Below are 19,969 nucleotides of genomic sequence, written 5' to 3' on the forward strand. Positions count from 1 at the left end.
CTGGCCAGCTCTGAAAGTTCTTGTTTGTATCTTGGGAAGGACCAGATTACCACCTGGCAAGTTGAGGTTTTGAGTTTCCTTATCCCAGAGTTTTCTTTCGTGATCATATAGTCTCACCTGTCTAGATAGATTTCTGCAAGTGGGGAAAATAGCTTTATCCCACCCCAGGTTGCCCATCCAGAGGTGTTGATCTGAGGACCACTAGCATCAGAACATTTGTGCATTTGTTAAAAATGTAAGTCCCAGGTTTCGATGCAGGTCTGTGGAATCAGAATTTGGGGGAGGGGACATTTTTTAAAGTTGGTAGGATTATGAGAGTTAAAATTTTTTTTTCTTCTAAAATCAACTTTACTGAGCCATAGTTTACATACAGTAAATGGATATACATACAAATGGAGCCACCAGAATCATAGCTAAGTTATGGAACATTTCTGTCACTCCGTAGGTTCCTTCCTCTGCCTCTGGAGTCCCTCCTTCCCATCTTAGCTGTTGTAGGTCACCACTAACTGTTTCCTGCCACCGAAGATTAGTTTTGTCTATAGGGATTCAGGCAGCACGTCTTGTGTCTGGCATCTTTCACTCAACGTTGTGTCTGCGATTTCTCCATGTTATTAGGTGCATTAGTAGTTGCTTCCTTTTAATTGCTTAGTATCCCTTTGTATGGACCCACCATGTTTTGTTTATCCATTTGCCTGTTGATGGACATTTCTGTGTCTTGAGTTTGGGACTGTTATAATAAAAACAACTTTGAATATTTTTCTGCCACTATATGTGTGGAAGAAATCTGCATGTTGAATAAGATTCCCAATTAAGTCTTAGGTACATGAACCATTGATTCTTATTCTCTCTATTCCTTTTAAAATTTTTTAATTTACTTGGTTCTGCTGGGTCTTAGTTGTGGCTCATGGGCTCCTTGTTGTGGCATGCATGTGGGATCTAGTTCCCTGACCAGGGATTGAACCCAGGCCCCCTGCATTGGGAGCGTGGAGTCTTAACCACTGTGCCACCAGGGAAGTCCTTCTCTATTCTTTTTTTTCTTATTCTTTATCATTTTGGAGAACTGTAGGTTTTTGTATCCAGATCAAGTGATGGATTTGCTTTGCAGTTATGTTTTCAATGTAGTATTCATTCAGTGCCATCTATTTGGGGTAAATGTGGCTCTCATCAACATTTGTTGAGTACTAGTTTATGAACTGGAATATAAAGATGAAGTGTACACAGGGGGATTCTATCCTTCAGAGGACTCTTAGTGATTAATTCATTCAGCCATAGAGTGTTTTGTATGTTGTGTACTAGGGACTACTAGGTGCTGATGCTGGGAATACACATTTTCTTAGCATTTGATTGTGCTTCCAAGAAACACAAAAGATGTTGGTATTATATTCCAGGAGCAGTTTGGCCCTTAAATCCGCTGTTTGGGTAGTACCATCGTACTTTCAAGTCAGGTGGCCATGGTAAGCCACAGTTGAAAAAGTTGACACTGACAGGGGAAAAATGGTCAGATAAAAAAATTCAGTGCAAAAGAAATGATCACTGGGGCTTCCCTGGTGGCGCAATGGTTAAGAATCCGCCTGCTAATGCACGGGACACGGATTCGATCCCTGGTCCGGGAAGATCCCACATGCCGCAGAGCAACTAAGCCCGTGTGCCACAACTACGGAGCCTGCAGCGCTCCGGAGCCCGCGAGCCACAACTACTGAAGCCTGTGTGCCACAACTGCTGAGGCCCGTGTGCCTGGAGCCCGTGCTCTGCAATGGAAGAAGCCACCACAATGGGAGGCCTGTGCACCACAACAAAGAGTAGCCCCTGCTCTTAGCAGCTAGAGAAAACCCGCATGCAGCAGCGAAGACCCAGTGCAGCCAAAAATTAAATAAATGAATAAATAAATAAATTTATTTAAAAAAAAAAAGAAAGAAATGATCTCTGGCTGAATAGCTGATGAAATAAACATTGATTAAGAATTGTTATTCTGCATTTGTGCATGACTATCGGTGGCTAGAGAGCTGGTGGCTCAGTCTTTAGGGAATTGAAAGATTTGTTGAAGATCTAAATATTTTCCTTTTCTATTTGCTCATAGCAGAATTTCCCAAATTGCTATTTTCCCACCCTATGAGGCTTACATTTATTGAGGTTGATTTATTATTTTTTGAATCTTCAGTGATTTCTTGCTTGCTCTAAGGTAGGGATTTTTAACTCTGGCTGCAGGAGAGTTTTATAAAATCTAAATGCTCAGGCTATACAGTCCTATTCAGTAGACTTTCTGGGTGGGTAGAGAGTATTTTTAAAGTTTTTAGGTGGTTCCAACGTAGAGTCAAAGTTGAGGATCACTTCTTGGGGCAGCCTTGGCTATTGATAGGCCTCTTTCATTGTTAGTTCCCTCCTTGCTAAGTATAATTTACAAAGCCTTGTCTTTTCTCCATTCTCTGACGACAAAAATTACAACTTTAAACATAAGAACTTTACTCCACACCACTTTGCAATTATAGAGTTGTGTTTTGATCTCTCAACAGAAAGGACTGAATGGCTTTGTACCCCCTTGTTAAGGGAAACTGATCACTTCTCTGGATTTGATATGGGTGCTGATGTGGCTCTTGGGGGAGAAAGAGAGCATAGCGTTCATTGTTGAGTAAATAACTTCAGGAAAAATAGAGGAATAAAAGGAAAAAGATAAGTCCTTTGCTGTCCCACCTGTCAACATTTTGGTTAACATTTTGGTGTATATATGCGTGTGGCACACTTATCCATACACAGTGGGTTATTGCTGTATATACTGCTTTTTTCATTGTATAAATTTCCTTTAATTCTTTTCACTGCATTATTTTAGAAAATTGATATCTTTTATTATTATTATTACTGAGATCTACCCTCTTAACAAACTTTTTTTTTTTTTTTCTTTGTGATACGCGGGCCTCTCACTGTTGTGGCCTCTCCCGTTGCGGAGTATAGGCTCCGGACGCACAGGCTCGGTGGCCATGGCTCACGGGCCCAGCCGCTCTGCGGCATGTGAGATCTTCCCGGAGCTGGGCACGAACCCGTGTCCCCTGCAACGGCAGGGAGACTCTCAACCACTGCGCCACCAGGGAAGCCCTTAACAAACTTTTAAGTGAACAATACAGTATTGTTAACTATAGGCATGATGTTGTACAGCAGATCTCTAGAGCTTATTCATCTTGCTTAATAAACTTTATACCTGCTGAAAAGCAACTCCCCACTTCCCCCTCCCTGCCAGCCCCTGGCAACCACCATTCTACTCTGTGCTTCTATGTGTGACTGTTCCAGACACCTCACATAAGTGGAATCATGTCATGTTTGTCCTTCTGTGACTGGCTTATTTCCTTTAGTATAATATTATACTTTAGAAAAAAAAACCCTGTTTCCTTATATAACATAGGGCAGACATTTTCCCATGTCAATAAATATTTCTGTGCCATCTTTTTTAAAAAATTATTTATTTGTTTGTTTGTTTGTTTATTTTGGGCTGCGCCGGGTCTTTGTTGCTGTGTGTGGGCTTTCTCTTGTTGCTGCGAGTGGGGGCTACTCTTTGTTACAGTGCACGGGCTTCTCCTTCTGGTGGCTTCTCTTGTTGTGGAGCACAGGCTCTAGGGTGCGCCGGCTCAGTAGTTGTGGCTCACGGGCTTAGTTGCTCCACGGCATGTGGGACCTTCCCGGACCAGGGCTCACACCTGTGTCCCCTGCATTGGCAGGCGGATTCTTAATCACTGCACCACCAGGGAAGTCCGTGTGCCATCTTTTTAATGGCTGCAGTGGCATTCCTTTGTATGAACATACCGTAGTTTTACCATTCAATTCCCTAGTGTTGGATATTAGATTTTTCTTGATTTTTGGTCTTATTAACAATGTTAACACGCACAATTTTGTAGCTAAATCTTTATATGTCCTAATTATTACCTTAAAATACATTCCTAGAAGTAGCATTTCCTCAGGACATATTAGAAGTGAATATGAATATTTATAATTCTTGATACATATAACCAAATTACCTTCTTATTAGCAAATTTGTATTTCATTAGGAGTGTTCGTCTATTTCTCTAACACTGTCCAATAAGGGTATTATAAATAACTGATGTAGGTTAAAAAAAATGTATACCTCATTTCAATGTACTTTTGATTTTAAACAAGGATCGAACATTTATTTTTCTATTTGTTTTTGTGGGAGACTAAGGATTAGAAGCTCACATGTCTTGCCCATTTTTATAGTAAGGATTTTTGTTTTCTGTTTATTAGTTTGCAAGAACTCTTCAGATAGTAAAGATATCAACACATTATCTTACCTATATTATATTTTGTTTTTTGATTTTGTTGGATTTTTGTCCATACAGAAATCTAAAAAAATTTATATTGTAAAAATCGATCAGCCTCCATCTCTTTTTCATCTTTAATGATATACTAAAAATGGAGTCCCCTACCCTAACATTATATAGTCATTTAGTGGCTTTATTACTTTTCTGGATTTTATTAATAGTGAACCAGTTGTCTTGGCATGTTGTATTGAAAAATCCATACTTTGTTTTAAGATTTAAATGCTTCCCACATCATATATTTGTCACTTTATGGGTTTTCTGTTGTGTGACCTATTTGTCTCTTTTTATACCTACGTTGAACTCCTCTGTTTACTACAACTTTAGGGTCCCTTTCTGATAGAACATGTTCTTCCTATTCTTTTTTCAAATATTTATGGCTACTTTTGCTTATTCTTCCACAGGAATTTTAGCAAGCCCCCTTTTCTCCCCCTTTAAGGTATTAATTGATTTTTATTAAATTTATATACTTTATGTTTGTAGGAGAATGTATACCCTTATAGTAGCTCTCTTATCCAAGAATATTGTCTGTTTTTCTGGTTATTTTATGGCCCTTAATAATAGGTTATAGCTTTATTTGTAAAGGTCATGCTCATTTTTGTTAAATTTATTAAGTATTTAATGCTCTTATTACCATTCTAAACAGGATTCCTTCATCCTCTTACCTTTGGAGTCAGCAGACTTTTCTGTAAATATCTTAGGTTTCATGGGCCAGATGGCCTCTGTCATATGTTCTTCTTCCTTGGTGTTGTTTACAACCTTTTAAAAATGTAAAAATCATTCATAGCTGGGGACCACACCAAACCAGGCCAGGCAGTGGTTTGCTAGCTTCTGATTTAGATGCTTATTGCTGGCAACTGGGAAATGTTAGAATCAGTCAGCACTGAAAGAGCCTTGCTCATGTGTTTGTATCTAGCCATCTATGCCAAGATTCTCTACAATTTTCATATCTCTTAATATGGCTATAATTTACTCTTTTCCTTTCAAATATTTCCCCTCATCTTTCTCTGTCAGTTGAATGATAGCAGTGATGTCGACAACCTGGCTTGTCCTTGACATTAATGTATCTGTTGTATCACAGATAAGTTTGATATTGGCTGTTACTTTCCTTTTCCAAGATTAAGAAAGAGTATTAAGCAAGAATGACTGTTACATTATATGAAGTACCTTTATTATTATATTTTTAAGCATCATTTATTCATTCTACGTATTTTGGGGAGCTTTTAATACAGGTGCCAAGTTAGGCACTGGGGATAATGCCTCTTGTTCTGCACCTGTCTGGCTGAGCAGGTAGACATCATCTTGTATCATAACCATCTTTATGGTTCCCAGACGCCATGATGAGGTGTGGTGATCAGAGGCAGCACTGATGGGAGTTACCCCAAGGGAAAGGGGCGAGATGAAGGGTGCCTATTTTGGAGGGACAGCATGTGCAAGGGCCTGAGGGCTAGAGGAGAACCCAACACCTTCAAGGAACTGAAAGATGGAAACTACAGCATAGCGAGGGCAAATTTCACCATAGGCTTCACAGTGGACCTGCAGCCTTGTTAAGGAATTTGGGTATCATTCTCTGGCTAATTAGGACACCATCAAAGGGTATGGTAGTTTCTGTAGCATGGCCGTGCCTGCTGCAGTAGAGCTATCAAGATGGAACAAGAAAATGAGACGAGGCTGTTGTGCTGTTGAGATGATGGCTCGTGCCACACAGTGGCCAGAAGTGTGCAGATTTGGGGGTTCCTGGTCTAAGGGGAGCAGGCTTTAGCCCTGGAGAAGGAGCTTGGCCATTTCTGCTCCTTGGACCTCCCTCAAAAATCACAAGGAGGACAGAAAGTATCCTGAAGACAATGTTTAAGGCCAGCTGGCCTGGACCTTATTCGCTCAGGGAGGTTGGCTGTAAACTGAGGATAGTTTTATGTCTTGTTTGTACAAACATTGTTAGGACAGGAATACTGATTTAAGTTTGAATCCTGCTGCTGCACTGCTTATAGCTGTGTGTCCTTTGGCAAGTTACTTAACTTCTGTGAAGCTCAGTTTCCACTTTTGTGGAGTTAGTGTGCCTGTCAAGTAATACTATGCTTACTAGGAAGAAATAATTGCCATTTATATAATGAGATGTAAGACATGTGTCTGGCACACATCGGCGCTTAGCTGGAAAACTGCTGTCATTATTACTGTTTTCGTTATTTGTGAATCTGATCTTTTATCCCCCAGCATCTCCTTTCCCCTTGTCATGTGGTCAGGGGCAAGATAGCAGTGGCTTTGCTTATTCTCTTTCTTTTGCAAGGAGTAGGAAGTGGCATCACTGGGCACTGTGGGAGGACAAACTTTCCCTGGTGTCAGGTTCCCTGGGAGATTTTGCCTTTTGTTTTACCACAAATTCTAACACAAGCCCTAAACTCCACCTTTTTAAATCTTTTGCTGCGTTTGCCTTTGGGCCTTGGCATTTCCCCACACAAAAGTTCAGGTCTGTGCATAAAACACTCTGATCTCAGGTTGATGCGTGGTTTCTGGCCTTCAGGCTGTCTTCATCAGTCTTGAGTACTTGGCTGTTGAATACTCTGTCGTTTTGGAACTTAAAAAGATGCGTTTTTGTTTTCAGTGTTCATTATCTTCTCCCTTTCTTCCTCTTCTTCTTCCCTCCATTTGTCCACCCTTCCCAGGCTTTGCAGCCTCTGCCCCAAAGACTTTCTCAAAGCTTCCTGCCCTGTGCTTTCTTTGGCCCCAAAACCTTTCATGCTCATTTGGGTCTATATCTTCAGGACTCTCTGAAGGCTGCTGTTCGGTAAGAGACAGGCAAAGGGAGTGGATGGGCCCCCTCAGTATAGCTTGTGAGGGTTGGTTAAACATTTGGTAGGGAAATGGAGTACAGAGTACTTGACGAAAAGTGGTCTTGTCAGGATGGAATTGGTCCCCCTCTGTTCCTGGTGATGGGGAGCAGTGGGGAGGGTTGGCTGCTGCAGTGGATGTACACATCTGAAACAAACATGAAGATAAAATTAACCTAGTAGAATAAATGTATTCTACATTAAAGTCCTGTCATTTCCCCTAAAGTTAACATGGGTCTGCTGGCATCCTAATGGCAGTGGGGCTGGATGTAGAGCAAAGAACTTAATGGTCCCTCTGAATGTGACTGTAAGGCAGGTGGTCTTGTAAAAATCTAACAATTTCACCATCCTCTTTGCTTGTCCTGTCTTCTGGCAAACATAAGCTCTTGGTCAAGGTAAAAATGTCAGGGCTACTTCAGGCAGATTTTATATTTAGGTATGTTTGCTGTCACACTGTATCTTTTTTTTTCCCAGATCTTGGGAAGCTGATGGATGGCACTGGCTAAATCACAATGTAGAAGATTGATGGATTTGATTACATAAAAATAAAAACAGTTCTAAAAGATCATTCACAAAATTCATGAGCAAACAAAAAGCTGGGATAAGATACTTGCATCAAATATAACAAAAAATTACTGTCTGTCCTGTGCATGTTTAGCAGCACTCCTGGCCTCCACTTATTAGATACTAGTAGCTCTCCCCTAGTTGTGATGACCAAAAATGTCTCCAGACATTGCCAAATGTCCCCTGGAGGAAAAAAATCACTCATCGTTGAGAGCTGCTGCTTTAAAGAGACATGTGTATAATGTGAACAAGAATGCAAAATGTGCATGAACATTTAAACCAAAAGAGCCACCTCAAAAAATTTTGGTGTGTGCACCTAGCTCGATTCTATAGAGGCAACTTGATATTCTGGCAACTATTTCTTTTATTTTTTCCTTTTTGCCCTCTAACTATTGAATTTTCAAATTTTGTTAATTCTTTCTCTTTTTTTATTTGTTTCTATTTCAGTTTTTCCCCTGGCTCATCTAAAGTATTTGTTGAATGAAGTGTCCATAAGAGAATTCTTTGAACAGAAGTTTTCCTACTTGTCTTTCCAAACTTCTTGTAGGTTTGCCTTCACATTTGCAGGACAGCTTGTCTGGGTTATTCATTCCTTGTGGGAAATTAATTGGTGCTAAGGTCTATACGCATTGTTCTCATCTGAGTGCCAGTGAATGTTTTCTGTCCCTTCTCACCCCTACATGCTTGTGGTATTTTTTTCTTTATCTTAGGGAATTCCCTGGCAGTCCCATGGCTAAGACTCTGCGCTTTCACAGCCAAGGGTGCAGGTTAAATTCCTGGTCAGGGAACTAAGATCCCGCAAGCTGTGCTGTGTGCCCCCCACCAAAAAAAAGTAGAAACACCTAGGCATGTTTGATTGTACGTGTGCCAATCCTGGAAGGGATCCCTTGTGCCCTCTCTCTTTTTTTTAAATAAATAAATTTATTTATTTATTTTTGGCTGTGTTGGGTCTTTGTTGCTTCGTGCAGGCTCTCTCCAGCTACGGCAATCAGGGGCTACTCCTCGCTGCAGCGCACAGGCTTCTCATTGTGGTGGCTTCTCCCGTTGGAAGCACGGGCTCTAGGTGCATGGGCCTCAGCAGCTGTGGCATGCAGGCTTCAGTAGTTGTGGCTCATGGGCTCCAGAGTGCAGGCTGGGTAGCTGTGGCTCATGGGTTTAGTTGCTCCGTGGCATGTGGGATCTTCCCAGACCAGGGCTTGAACCTGTGTCCCCGGCATTGGCAGGCGGACTCCCAACCACTGCATCACCAGGGAAGTCCCTGTGCCCTCTCATTTTTTAAGCCAAATTCTCCAAATGCTTTTTAATCTTTTGGTGGATCTCTTTTATTGTTCAAGTAATACTTCTGTTGTTTGAAATTGAGTTTTTAATATTTTCTGCTGCATGGGATTGTTTCAGTAGCTTCCTGCCTTTGACTTTTACTTGGATTTTCTCTTAGTTTGGAGCGTTGTCCAGATTCTCTAAGATTCTCCGAGCATGTCAGATCCACCTTGGGTCTTGATTCTCCTCGGACCCTTTCTTATCTCTTGCCACTTTACTTCGCCAACCCCCTTTTATGGGGTTGGATTACTTTTTTAGGTTTATGTTGTCATTTGATTTGATATTGAATGTTTCGGTTCTGTTTTTTGTATGGCATTCTAGCCCATTTAAGCTCACCTTGCCACCTTCCTGGAATTCTGTATGGCCATTTAATCCTAGGTTGGTTTTGTCTCCTCTTTTTTGTGCTTTTCAGTGTCTTCCCAGCCTTTAATTGGGCACCTGTAGGAAATTCAGAATTATTTTAATATCCATACAATTGTAGTAAATTCGCTATAACTGAACTGTCTAGTATGATTGCCACCAGCCACAAGTGGCTATTTAAACTTAAATTTGATACAGTTTAAAGGTTCAGTTTCTCTATTGCACTAGTCACATTTCAAGTGCTCAGTAGCCAATGACTAGTGATGACTGTATTGGACAAGGCAGATGTAGAACATTTCCATCATTGCAGAAAGTTCTATTGGATAGTGCTGGGCTCTAAGATAGATACCATAATGCATGTCCAAAAAATCCCTCTGCTATTTTTTCTCCCTAGTATTCTGATATTTTTGGTGGTTCACTTTGGTGCTTCCCCCCCCACCGCCTGCTCCAAAAGATGATTCAGAATCTGAGTGACTATAAATGAAGGTGGATGGGGACTTGAAATGTGTAATAAGTTTTTTTGGTGTTTGGATATAATTTGTACTTCGACAGTGTCTGTGTGTCCTGTACTGTTTGAGTGCTTGATGTAATTTGGCTGCTTTCTCTTTTTCTAGGTGTGATGAGAGATGGCACTTGTGGGGCTCATCTCTGCCTGAGAATTGGCACTGGAAGAGCTGACTCTGATCCTGGGCTCCTTGTGTGAACAAGCCTTAACTTCCAGCCACTTCAGTCCAAAGGTCAAGTTACTCGTTTTCTCTTAATGATGGGTATTGGTAAGAACACTACATCCAAATCCATGGAGGCTGGAAGTTCAACTGAAGGCAAATATGAAGATGAAGCGAAGCACCCGGCTTTCTTTACTCTTCCGGTAACAGCATTTCCTGTCTTTTTTCTTCTTAAGTCACTCTAAAGTAGTTTCTGCATTGACTAGGGTTAGCTTTTTTTTTTTTTTCTTTTTAACCCAAAGAAAGTTTAGTATTAGTTTTCTTTTTTGTTTTGTTTTGTTTTATATAGCAGGTTCTTATTAGTCATCAGTTTTATACACATCAGTGTATACATGTCAATCCCAATCGCCCAATTCAGCACACCACCATCCCCACCCCACCGTGGTTTTCCCCCCTTGGTGTACATACGTTTGTTCTCTACATCTGTGTCTCAACTTCTGCCCTGCAAACTGGCTCATCTGTACCATTTTTCTAGGTTCCACATACATGTGTTAATACGATATTTGTTTTTCTCTTTCTGACTTACTTCACTCTGTATGACAGTCTCTAGATCCATCCATGTCTCAACAAATGACTCAATATCGTTCCTTTTTATGGCTGAGCAATATTCCATTGTATATATGTACCACAACTTCTTTATCCGTTCATCTGTCAATGGGCATTTAGTTGCTTTCATGACCTGGCTATTGTAAATAGTGCTGCAATGAACATTGGGGTGCATGTGTCTTTTTGAATTATGGTTTTCTCTGGGTATATGCCCAGCAGTGGGATTGCTGGATCATAGGCTAATTCTATTTGTAGTTTTTTAAGGACCCTCCATACTGTTCTCCATAGTGGCTGTATCAATTTACATTCCCACCAACAGTGCAAGAGGGTTCCCTTTGCTCCACACCCTCTCCACTGTTTGTTGTTTGCAGAATTTCTGATGATGCCAATTCTAACTGGTGTGGGGTGATACCTCATTGTAGTTTAGATTTGCATTTCTCTAATAATTAGTGATCTTGAGCAGCTCTTCATGTGCTTCTTGGCCATCAGTATGTCTTCTTTGGAGAAATGTCTATTTATGTCTTCTGCCCATTTTGGGATTGGGTTGTTTCTTTAATATTGAGCTGCATGAGCTGTTTATATATTTTGGAGATTAATCCTTTGTCTGTTGATTCGTTTGCAAATATTTTCTCCCATTCTGAGGGTTGTCTTTTTGTCTTGTTTATGGTTTCCTTTGCTGTGCAAAAGCTTTGAAGTTTCATTAGGTGCCATTTGTTTATTTTTATTTCCATTTCTCTAGGAGGTGGATCAAAAAAGATCTTGCTGTGATTTATGTCAGAGAGTGTTCTTCCTATGTTTTCCTCTAAGAGTTTTATAGTGTCTGGTCTTACATTTAGGTCTTCAATCCATTTTGAGTTTATTTTTGTGTATGGTGTTAGGGAGTGCTCTAATTTCATTCTTTAACATGTAGCTGTCCAGTTTTCCCAGCACCAGTTATTGAAGAGACTGTCTTTTCTCCATTGTTTATCTTTGCCTCCTTTGACATGATTAGTTGACCGTAGGTGTGTGGGTTTATCTCTGGGCTTTCTATCTTGTTCCATTGATCTATATTTCTGTTTTTGTGCCAGTACCATATTGTCTTGATTACTGTAGCTTTGTAGTATAGTCTGAAGTCAGGGAGTCTGATTCCTCCAGCTCCGTTTTATTCCCTCAGGACTGCTTTGGCTCTTCAGGGTCTTTTTTGTCTCCAAATTTTAAGATTATTTGTTCTAGTTCCGTAAAAAATGCCATTGGTAATTTGATAGGGATTGCTTTGAATCTGTAGATTGCTTTGGGTAGTATAGTCATTTTCACAATATTGATTCTTCCAATCCAAGAACATGGTATATCTCTCCATCTGTTGGTATCATCTTTAATTTCTTTCATCAGTGTCTTATAGTTTTCTGCATACAGGTCTTTTGTCTCCCTAGGTAGGTTTATTCCTAGGTATTTTATTGTTTTTGTTGCAATGGTAAATGGGAGTGTTTCCTTAATTTCTCTTTCAGATTTTTCATTATTAGTGTATAGGAATCCAAGGGATTTCTGTGCATTAATTTTGTATCCTGCAACTTTACCAAATTCATTGATTAGCTCTAGTAGTTTTCTGGTGGCATTTTTAGGATTCCCTATATGTAGTATCATGTCATCTGCAAACAGTGACAGTTTTACTTCTTCTTTTCCAATCTGTATTCCTTTTATTTCTTTTACTTTTCTGATTGCCATGGCTGGGACTTCCAAAACTATGTTGAATAATAGTGGTGAGAGTAGACATCCTTGTCTTGTTCCTGATCTTAGAGGAAATGCTTTCAGTTTTTCACCATTGAGAATGATGTTTGCTGTGGGTTTGTCATATATGGCCTTTATTATGTTGAGGTAGGTTCCCTCTATGTCCACTTTCTGGAGAGTTTTTATCATAAATGCATGTTGAATTTTGTCAAAAGATTTTTCTGCCTCTATTGAGATGATCATATGGTTTTTGTTTTTTTTTTTCCGTACGTGGGCCTCTCACTGTTGTGGCCTCTCCTGTTGTGGAGCACAGGCTCCAGACGTGCAGGCTCAGCAGCCACGGCTCACGGGCCCGGCCACTCCGCGACATGTGAGATCTTCCCGGACCGGAGCACGAACCCGTGTCCTCTGCATCGACAGGCAGACTCTCAGCTACTGCGCCACCAGGGAAGCCCGATCGTATGGTTTTTATTCTTCAATTTGTTAATATGGTGTATCACATTGATAGATTTGCGTATATTGAAGAATCCTTGCATTCCTGGGATAAATCCCACTTGATCATGGTGTATGATCCTTTTAATGTGTTGTTGAATTCTGTTTGCTAGTATTTTGTTGAGGATTTTTGCTCTATATTCATCAGTGATATTGGTCTGTAATTTTTTTTTCTTGTAGTATCTTTGTCTGATTTTGGTATCAGGGTGATGGTGGCCTCATAGAATGAGTTTGGGAGTGTTCCTTCCTCTGCAAGTTTTTGGAAGAGTTGGAGAAGGATGGGTGTTAGCTCTTCTCTAAATGTTTGATATAATTCACCTGTGAAGCCATCTGGTCCTGGACTTTTGATTTTTGGAAGATTTTTAATCACAGTTTCAATTTCATTACTTGTGATTGGTCTGTTCATATTTTCTGTTTCTTCCTGGTTCAGTCTTGGAAGGTTATACCTTTCTAAGAATTTGTCCATTTTTCCAGGGTGTCCATTTTATTGTCATAGAGTTGCTTGTAGTCGTCTCTTAGGATGCTTTGTATTTCTGCGGTGTCTGTTGTAACTTCTCCTTTTTCATTTCTAATTTTATTGATCTGAGTCCTCTCCCTCTTTTTCTTGATGAGCCTGGCTAATGGTTTATCAATTTTGTTGATCTTCTCAAAGAACCAGCTTTTAGTTTTATTGATCTTTGCTATTGTTTTCTTTGTTTCTATTTCATTTATTTCTACTCTGATCTTTATGATTTCTTTCCTTCTGCTAACTTTGGATTTTGTTTGTTCTTCTTTCTCTAGTTCATTTAGGTGTAAGGTAAGATTGTTTATTTGAGGTTTTTCTTGTTTCTTGAGGTAGGCTTGTATAGCTATAAACTTCCCTCTTAGAACTGCTTTTGGTGCATCCCATAGGTTTTGGATCGTCATGTTTTTATTGTCATTTGTTTCTAGGTATTTTCTGATTTCCTCTTTGATTTCTTCAGTGATCTCTTGGTTATTTAATAATGTATTGTTTAGTCTCCATGTGTTTGTGTTTTTTACGTTTTTTTCCCTGTAATTGATTTCTAATCTCATAGCCTTGTGGTCAGAAAAGATACTTGATATTATTTCAATTTTCTTAAATTTACTGAGGCTTGTTTTGTGACCCAAGGTGTGATGTATCCTGGAGAATGTTCCATGCGCACTTTTCTTCTCAATATAATAGGACATTATAATGTCCTATAAATATTAATTAATCTATCTGGTCTATTGTGTCATTTAAAGCTTGTGTTTCCTTATTAATTTTCTGTTTGGATGATCTGTCCATTGGTGGAAGTGAGGTGTTAAAGTTCCCCACTATTACTGTGTTACTGTTGATTTCTTCTTTTATGGCCGTTAGCAGTTGCCTTATGTGTTGAGGTGCTCCTATGTTGGGTGCATATAAATTTATAATTGTTGTATCTTCTTCTTGGATTGATCCCTTGATCTTTCATTATATAGTGTCATTCCTTGTCTCTTGTAACATTCTTTAAAGTCTGCTTTATCTGATATGAGTATTGCTACTCCAGCTTTATTCACTATCATTATTCTGAATTCTTTTTCTGGAAGATTGCCTATCTCCACTTCATTTAGTTGTTTTTCTGGGGTTTTATCTTGTTCCTTCATCTGGTACATAGCCCTTTGCCTTTTCATCCTGTCTGTCTTTCTGTGAATGTGGTTTTTGTTCCACAGGCTGCAGGATAGTAGTGCTTCTGCTCTCTGCCCTCTGGTGGATGAGGCGATCTAAGAGGCTTGTGTAAGTTTCCTGATGGGAGGGACTTAGTGGTGGGTAGAGCTGACTGTTGCTCTGGCAGGCAGAGCTCAGTGTAGGATTAGCTTTAATACTCCTGTTTTCAGCGAAGGTTAAGGTATTTGAAAACCAAATGCTTTTCACGCGAGAGAGGCTTTGGGAACCCTGTTGGCTGACAGTGGTTTTGGCTCTGCCTAGAGTCACCTGATGGGATTAACTCCAAGAAGGAAGCATGCCTTGCTGTGAATATTGTGAAACTGGCCCAGTGCTTACTGTGTACTGGAGGATGTTGAAGGCTTAATTTTATCTCCAAAAATGTGTTTTTGTGAAATAACCTGTCACCCAACTTCATACTTGTATTTCAAGGTGGAAGAATGAATGAATGACATTCATTGTCTGGAACCCAACTGTCCATGACTTGTATTATGGCAGTAGCATCAAAGATAGAGGTATTTTGCCTGGACAAGTTATATCAGTCAGAGAAGGTTGATTACACACATTCATTATATTCAATGCTAATATTTTTTCAGATGTAGGATTATGACTTGATGTGTATAAAGTTACCTAAAGTGTTGGTTTAAGAAAGAAAAAAGCTCTTTAGAGGGAACTTGCTTCAGCTGTTTTTCCCTTAATATAGGAAATGAGGTTAATGTCAAGAATACCATTCTAGGATTCCTTAAAACATGGTCCTAGAATTTGCCTCACTGAAACATTACCCGGTAAGAAAGACGTGAACACGGCATCTTTAAGTACGTTGGTTGCCCTGATTTACAGTTATACTTTGAATTTTACTCTGTGAATTCAGAGAGATGTTCCACTGATTTTACAACTGGTGTTACTTGTTTTCCTTCTTTCTGTAAAGTGAAATTTTGAAACTAGATTTTCTGTTATACTGAAGACTTAAGGTCGACACAGATTATCTAGAGGAAGAGATGTCAGGTTTCCAAGTTTAAATTAGAGCATCTCTGAAAAGTGAAGAGGAAAGTTCATGCCTGAATATTGACTTGTCTCTCCCGTGGCATTTGCCCAGCAGACCATTCACCCTCACCCTTCTCCACTTGAGAGACAAAAACTTGAGTACACCTTAGCCACCCACTTGCCTTGTCATTTTGGCTTAGAGTTTTAGGCTTATTTTAGCATTCAGATTGTGATATTGCACCGTTAGCAGTTAAATTCACCAAACTGTTATCAGTTTTCATGTTCACTGTTGTTTCTTGTAGCACTCTCCTTCCCTCTTTGTTCACTTTTCTTTTAAACTACACCAAGGGACTGTGAATGGTCGCTGACTTTGTCTTTGCACATCTGAAAATAATTGTATTTTGCTCTCAATTCTTGAATGGACTTCTATTAATTATACACTCCCGTTCTGTCTCCATTTCTCTTTAACTGCTTTCTCATGGTTTGTATATCTTTTTCTAGTGCTTCCTTTTGGCTGGATTCCCTAGTGTTATTTTACAATTTATTAATTCTTTGTGTACAGTCATGTGTTTATATTGAAGTTTTATTGCAGTGATTATTTTCTTATTTCTAAAATTACTATTTGGTTTATATCTGCCTTTTTTTTTTTTTTTTTTTTTTTTTTGGAACTCCCAGACCGGGGCACGAACCTGTGTCCCTGCATCGGCAGGCAGACTCTCAACCACTGCGCCACCAGGGAAGCCCTATATCTGCCTATTTTTGTTCTTAATTTCTTGTATGTATGTATTTGTTTTAAAATGTTTGTACTTTTAAATTATTGAGGACTCTAATGTGCTAAAGTATTTTTCCAATTGTTCTACTTTCCTCTGGTGTGAAATCCTTGTTTCTTTTGATATTTTCTTCTCTGCCACTCCCCACTTTTTTCTCTATAGTTTTGCCTTTTCCTTTCCTGGATCCAGTCCAGAACCTGTTCTTACAGTGGAGGTCTTCCTGTCTTCTCCCAGTGGGTACAGACCATAACATGAAGGAGTGAGGAGACCCGCTGGCCCCTGAGCACTGAACCTGGTTCTGGTCCTCCCCTTGTGTGGGGACCCTTAAGTCCCTGTTTTTCCATGGGAGCTGCCTGACTGAGGTCTTCCAGGCTCAGAGTCTCGTGGGTTCCAGTGTCCACCCATTCATTGCTTTATGTTTCTTGTATTCTAAAAGGCTTGTCTGTTTTTAGCCTTGCCTATTTTGGGGCTTTCCCAACTCCATTGTTATTTAGGGGTGGGGTTGGGATGGAGTATTCCTCAAAGCATTAATTTCCAGATCCATCTTCAGCAGGATTACAAGTACATGCGAGCTGGGAATGTGGATATAATATGTAGTTAGACATAAATATAATGTGAATATAAAGTAATTTAACACTAGAGCAGTTTCATATAGGGATGTTATGGAATTTTTACTCTAGTCTTGGGCTATAAAAGTAGGCATTATAAAGGGAGAAGAAAAAGAGGAGTAATAGAGTTGGAATCATGGGATTGAGCTAGTGGGAGGAGAGCGAAATATCGAGGGGATAAGCTGTTAAGGTCAGCACATGAATCATCAGGATGACTCAGAACAGGGATGCCAAGAAGTGTGTTAACATGTGCTGCCTCGAGCTTATGAGAAAATGGAAGGTGAAATAATAGAAGGAAAACAGATGAAAACAAAAGCCTATCCAAAAATTTTTATAAAGAAATAGTTCATTTGTTGGAATTTGGGGTTGTAGAAAGTTTTGTTAGAAAATATTTTCTAATACAATAAAAAGAGGAACAGTAGTGCCCATATTTAATCACTAGTGAAATTGGTACCCTAAGAAAACTTAGACAGTAAGATAGAAGACCATTTTGAATGATTTGCTTGTTGATAGGACAGAGGTAGGAGGCTAGGTTAGAGCTGGTCCCTTTTCGCTGCCCAACTGGTAGGATTATTTTGGTCGCTGCCTCTCTGCTCTTAGGAAGTGTGTCTGTCTCTCCCTGTTCCTCATTCAGGGACCACAGGTCTACACACTAATTTCATAGACTCTGATAGCCTTAGAGGTAGGTGAAAGTGGCTTTAGAACTTTCCAAGTGGTTCTTTGGGAAGGTGAAATGTAGGGATTTGCCCAAAGCATCTAGCTCACATGGTGTGTTAATTAAGTAAAGTTTATATCAGTTGGATCACGTAGGCTCTTGTCCCCAAGGAGTTCACAGCCAGTGAGCAAGGCAGGAGCTGCACATTAGCAACACTGACAACAGGTACAGGGCATTTATCTTCTGAGTTTCACAGATGTTCTTGGGAACGGTCTTCGAAATAAAGAGTTGGGAGTGGTGGTGATTAAACTGCTATAGCTGATGCTCCAGTGGGAGCAGTGGTGAAAAATGAGGCTCAGTTTTTTTTCCTCCAGCTACTTGTCTGTGTGAGCATATGACTGACTTCATGGTTCTGGTTGTGTTTTTGTTTTCTTTCCCCTATAATGTGGCCACTCAGTGCATTTGAGAAATGGTATTTTGGATTATAGGGTTAGTCCTCCTAAGAGAATCTCTAGGGTAGTTTCAAATATAGATGATTTTTTGGCTGACTTTAAAACACATCTCCCATGGAAAATATGATTGCATTAGACAAAGAGAGGTGTGGGTAAGAGGCAGGAGGTGTTGAGGTGGGGAGAGGACCCTGGCTGTGCTGGGCCCTGGACGCAGGGCAGCTGAAATGAACCTTGAAGTGAAAGGAGGCAATGTTGGAACATGTTGGGATAGTGCAGAGGAAGGGATCAGCCTGAGCCAAGTCAGGGGTAGAAGAGGAAAGGTGTGGAGGAATGGTGTTAGAACCATTAGGCTGGAAGCCTAGATTCTGGGTGGTTCCTGAATGATTTGCTAAGGGATTTGGAAGTTTCTACTCTATCAATAAAAAGCTCTCCAAGAGTTTTGACCAGGGGAATAACCCAAAAGGTTGTGCTTTAGAACAAACTGGAGTAGGGCACGATTAGACGAAGAAAGAAAAGTGTTGTTTTACTCACCTGGCTGCTATAACAATTTACAATAGACAGGGTGACTTAAGCCACAAACATTTATTTCTCACAGTTTTGGAGTCGGGGAAGAACAAGATCAAGGTACTAGCAGATTTGATTCTTGGTGAGGGCTCTCTTCTTGGCTTGTAGATAGCTGCCTTCTCACTGGATCCTGACAAGGCTCACAGAAGAAGCTCTGGTGTCTCTTTTCCCTCTTATAAGAATACTAAGTCTATTATGAGGGTTCTACCCTTATGATCTTATTACCTTCCAAAGCCCCTTCTTTTTTTTTTTTTTTTTTTACATCTTTATTGGAGTATAATTGCTTTACAATAATATGTTAGTTTCTACTTTATAACAAAGTGAATCAGTTATACATATACATGTGTTCCCAAATCTCTTCCGTCTTGCGTCTCCCTCCCTCCCAACCCTCCCTATCCCACCACTCCAGGTGGTCACAAAGCACCAAGCTGATCTCCCTGTGCTATGCGGCTGCTTCCCACTAGCTATCTACCCTGCGTTTGGTAGTGTATATATATCCATGCCTCTCTCTCGCTTTGTCACAGCTTACCCTTCCCCCTCCCCATATCCTCAAGTCCATTCTCTAGTAGGTCTGTGTCTTTAATCCTGTCTTACACCTAGGTTCTTCATGACATTTTTTTTCCTTAAATTCCATATATATGTGTTAGCATACAGTATTTGTCTTTCTCTTTCTGACTTACTTCACTCTGTATGACAGACACTACGTCTATCCATCTCATTACAAATAGCTCAGTTTTGTTTCTTTCTATGGCTGAGTAATATTCCATTGTATATATGTGCCACATCTTCTTTATCCATTCATCCGATGATGGACACATAGGTTGTTTCCATCTCTGGGCTATTGTAAATAGAGCTGCAATGAACATTTTGGTACGTGACTCTTTTTGAATTACAGTTTTCTCAGGGTATATGGCCAGTAGTGGGATTGCTGGGTCATATGGTAGTTCTATTTGTAGTTTTTTAAGGAACCTCCATACTGTTCTCCATAGTGGCTGTATCAATTTATATTCCCACCAAGAGTGCAAGAGGGTTCCCTTTTCTCCACATCCTCTCCAGCATTTATTGTTTCTAGATTTTTTGATGATGGCCATTCTGACTGGTGTGAGATGATATCTCATTGTAGTTTTGATTTACATTTCTCTAATGATTAATGATGTTGAGCATTATTAATCACAGTTTCAATTTCAGTGCTTGTGATTGGTCTGTTCATATTTTCTATTTCTTCCTGATTCAGTCCTGGCAGGTTGTACATTTCTAAGAATTTGTTGATTTCTTCCTGGTTGTCCATTTTATTTGCATAGTGTTGCTTCCTTGTAGTAATCTCTCATGATCTTTTGTATTTCTGCAGTGTCAGTTGTTACTTCTTTTTCATTTCTAATTCTATTGATTTGAGTCCTCTCCCT

At 39.9% G+C, this 19,969-nt stretch overlaps 1 protein-coding gene across 1 annotated transcript in view; it reads left to right on the top strand.

Annotated features, from left to right (window-relative positions):
* The first annotated feature begins 10,009 nt into the window (after window positions 1-10,009).
* Window positions 10,010-19,969, top strand: part of SLC23A2 (solute carrier family 23 member 2) — a 91,633-nt gene continuing 81,673 nt past the window's right edge. The window contains exon 1 of the mRNA XM_024764252.1: window positions 10,010-10,253. Within this exon, the coding sequence (XP_024620020.1) occupies window positions 10,146-10,253 (108 nt within the window). The 5' untranslated portion in view covers window positions 10,010-10,145. The remainder of the gene's footprint in view (window positions 10,254-19,969) is intronic.

The sequence above is a fragment of the Neophocaena asiaeorientalis genome, unplaced genomic scaffold (genome assembly GCF_003031525.2).
Source record: "Neophocaena asiaeorientalis asiaeorientalis breed wild unplaced genomic scaffold, Neophocaena_asiaeorientalis_V1.1 scaffold400, whole genome shotgun sequence".
NCBI lineage: Eukaryota > Metazoa > Chordata > Mammalia > Artiodactyla > Phocoenidae > Neophocaena > Neophocaena asiaeorientalis.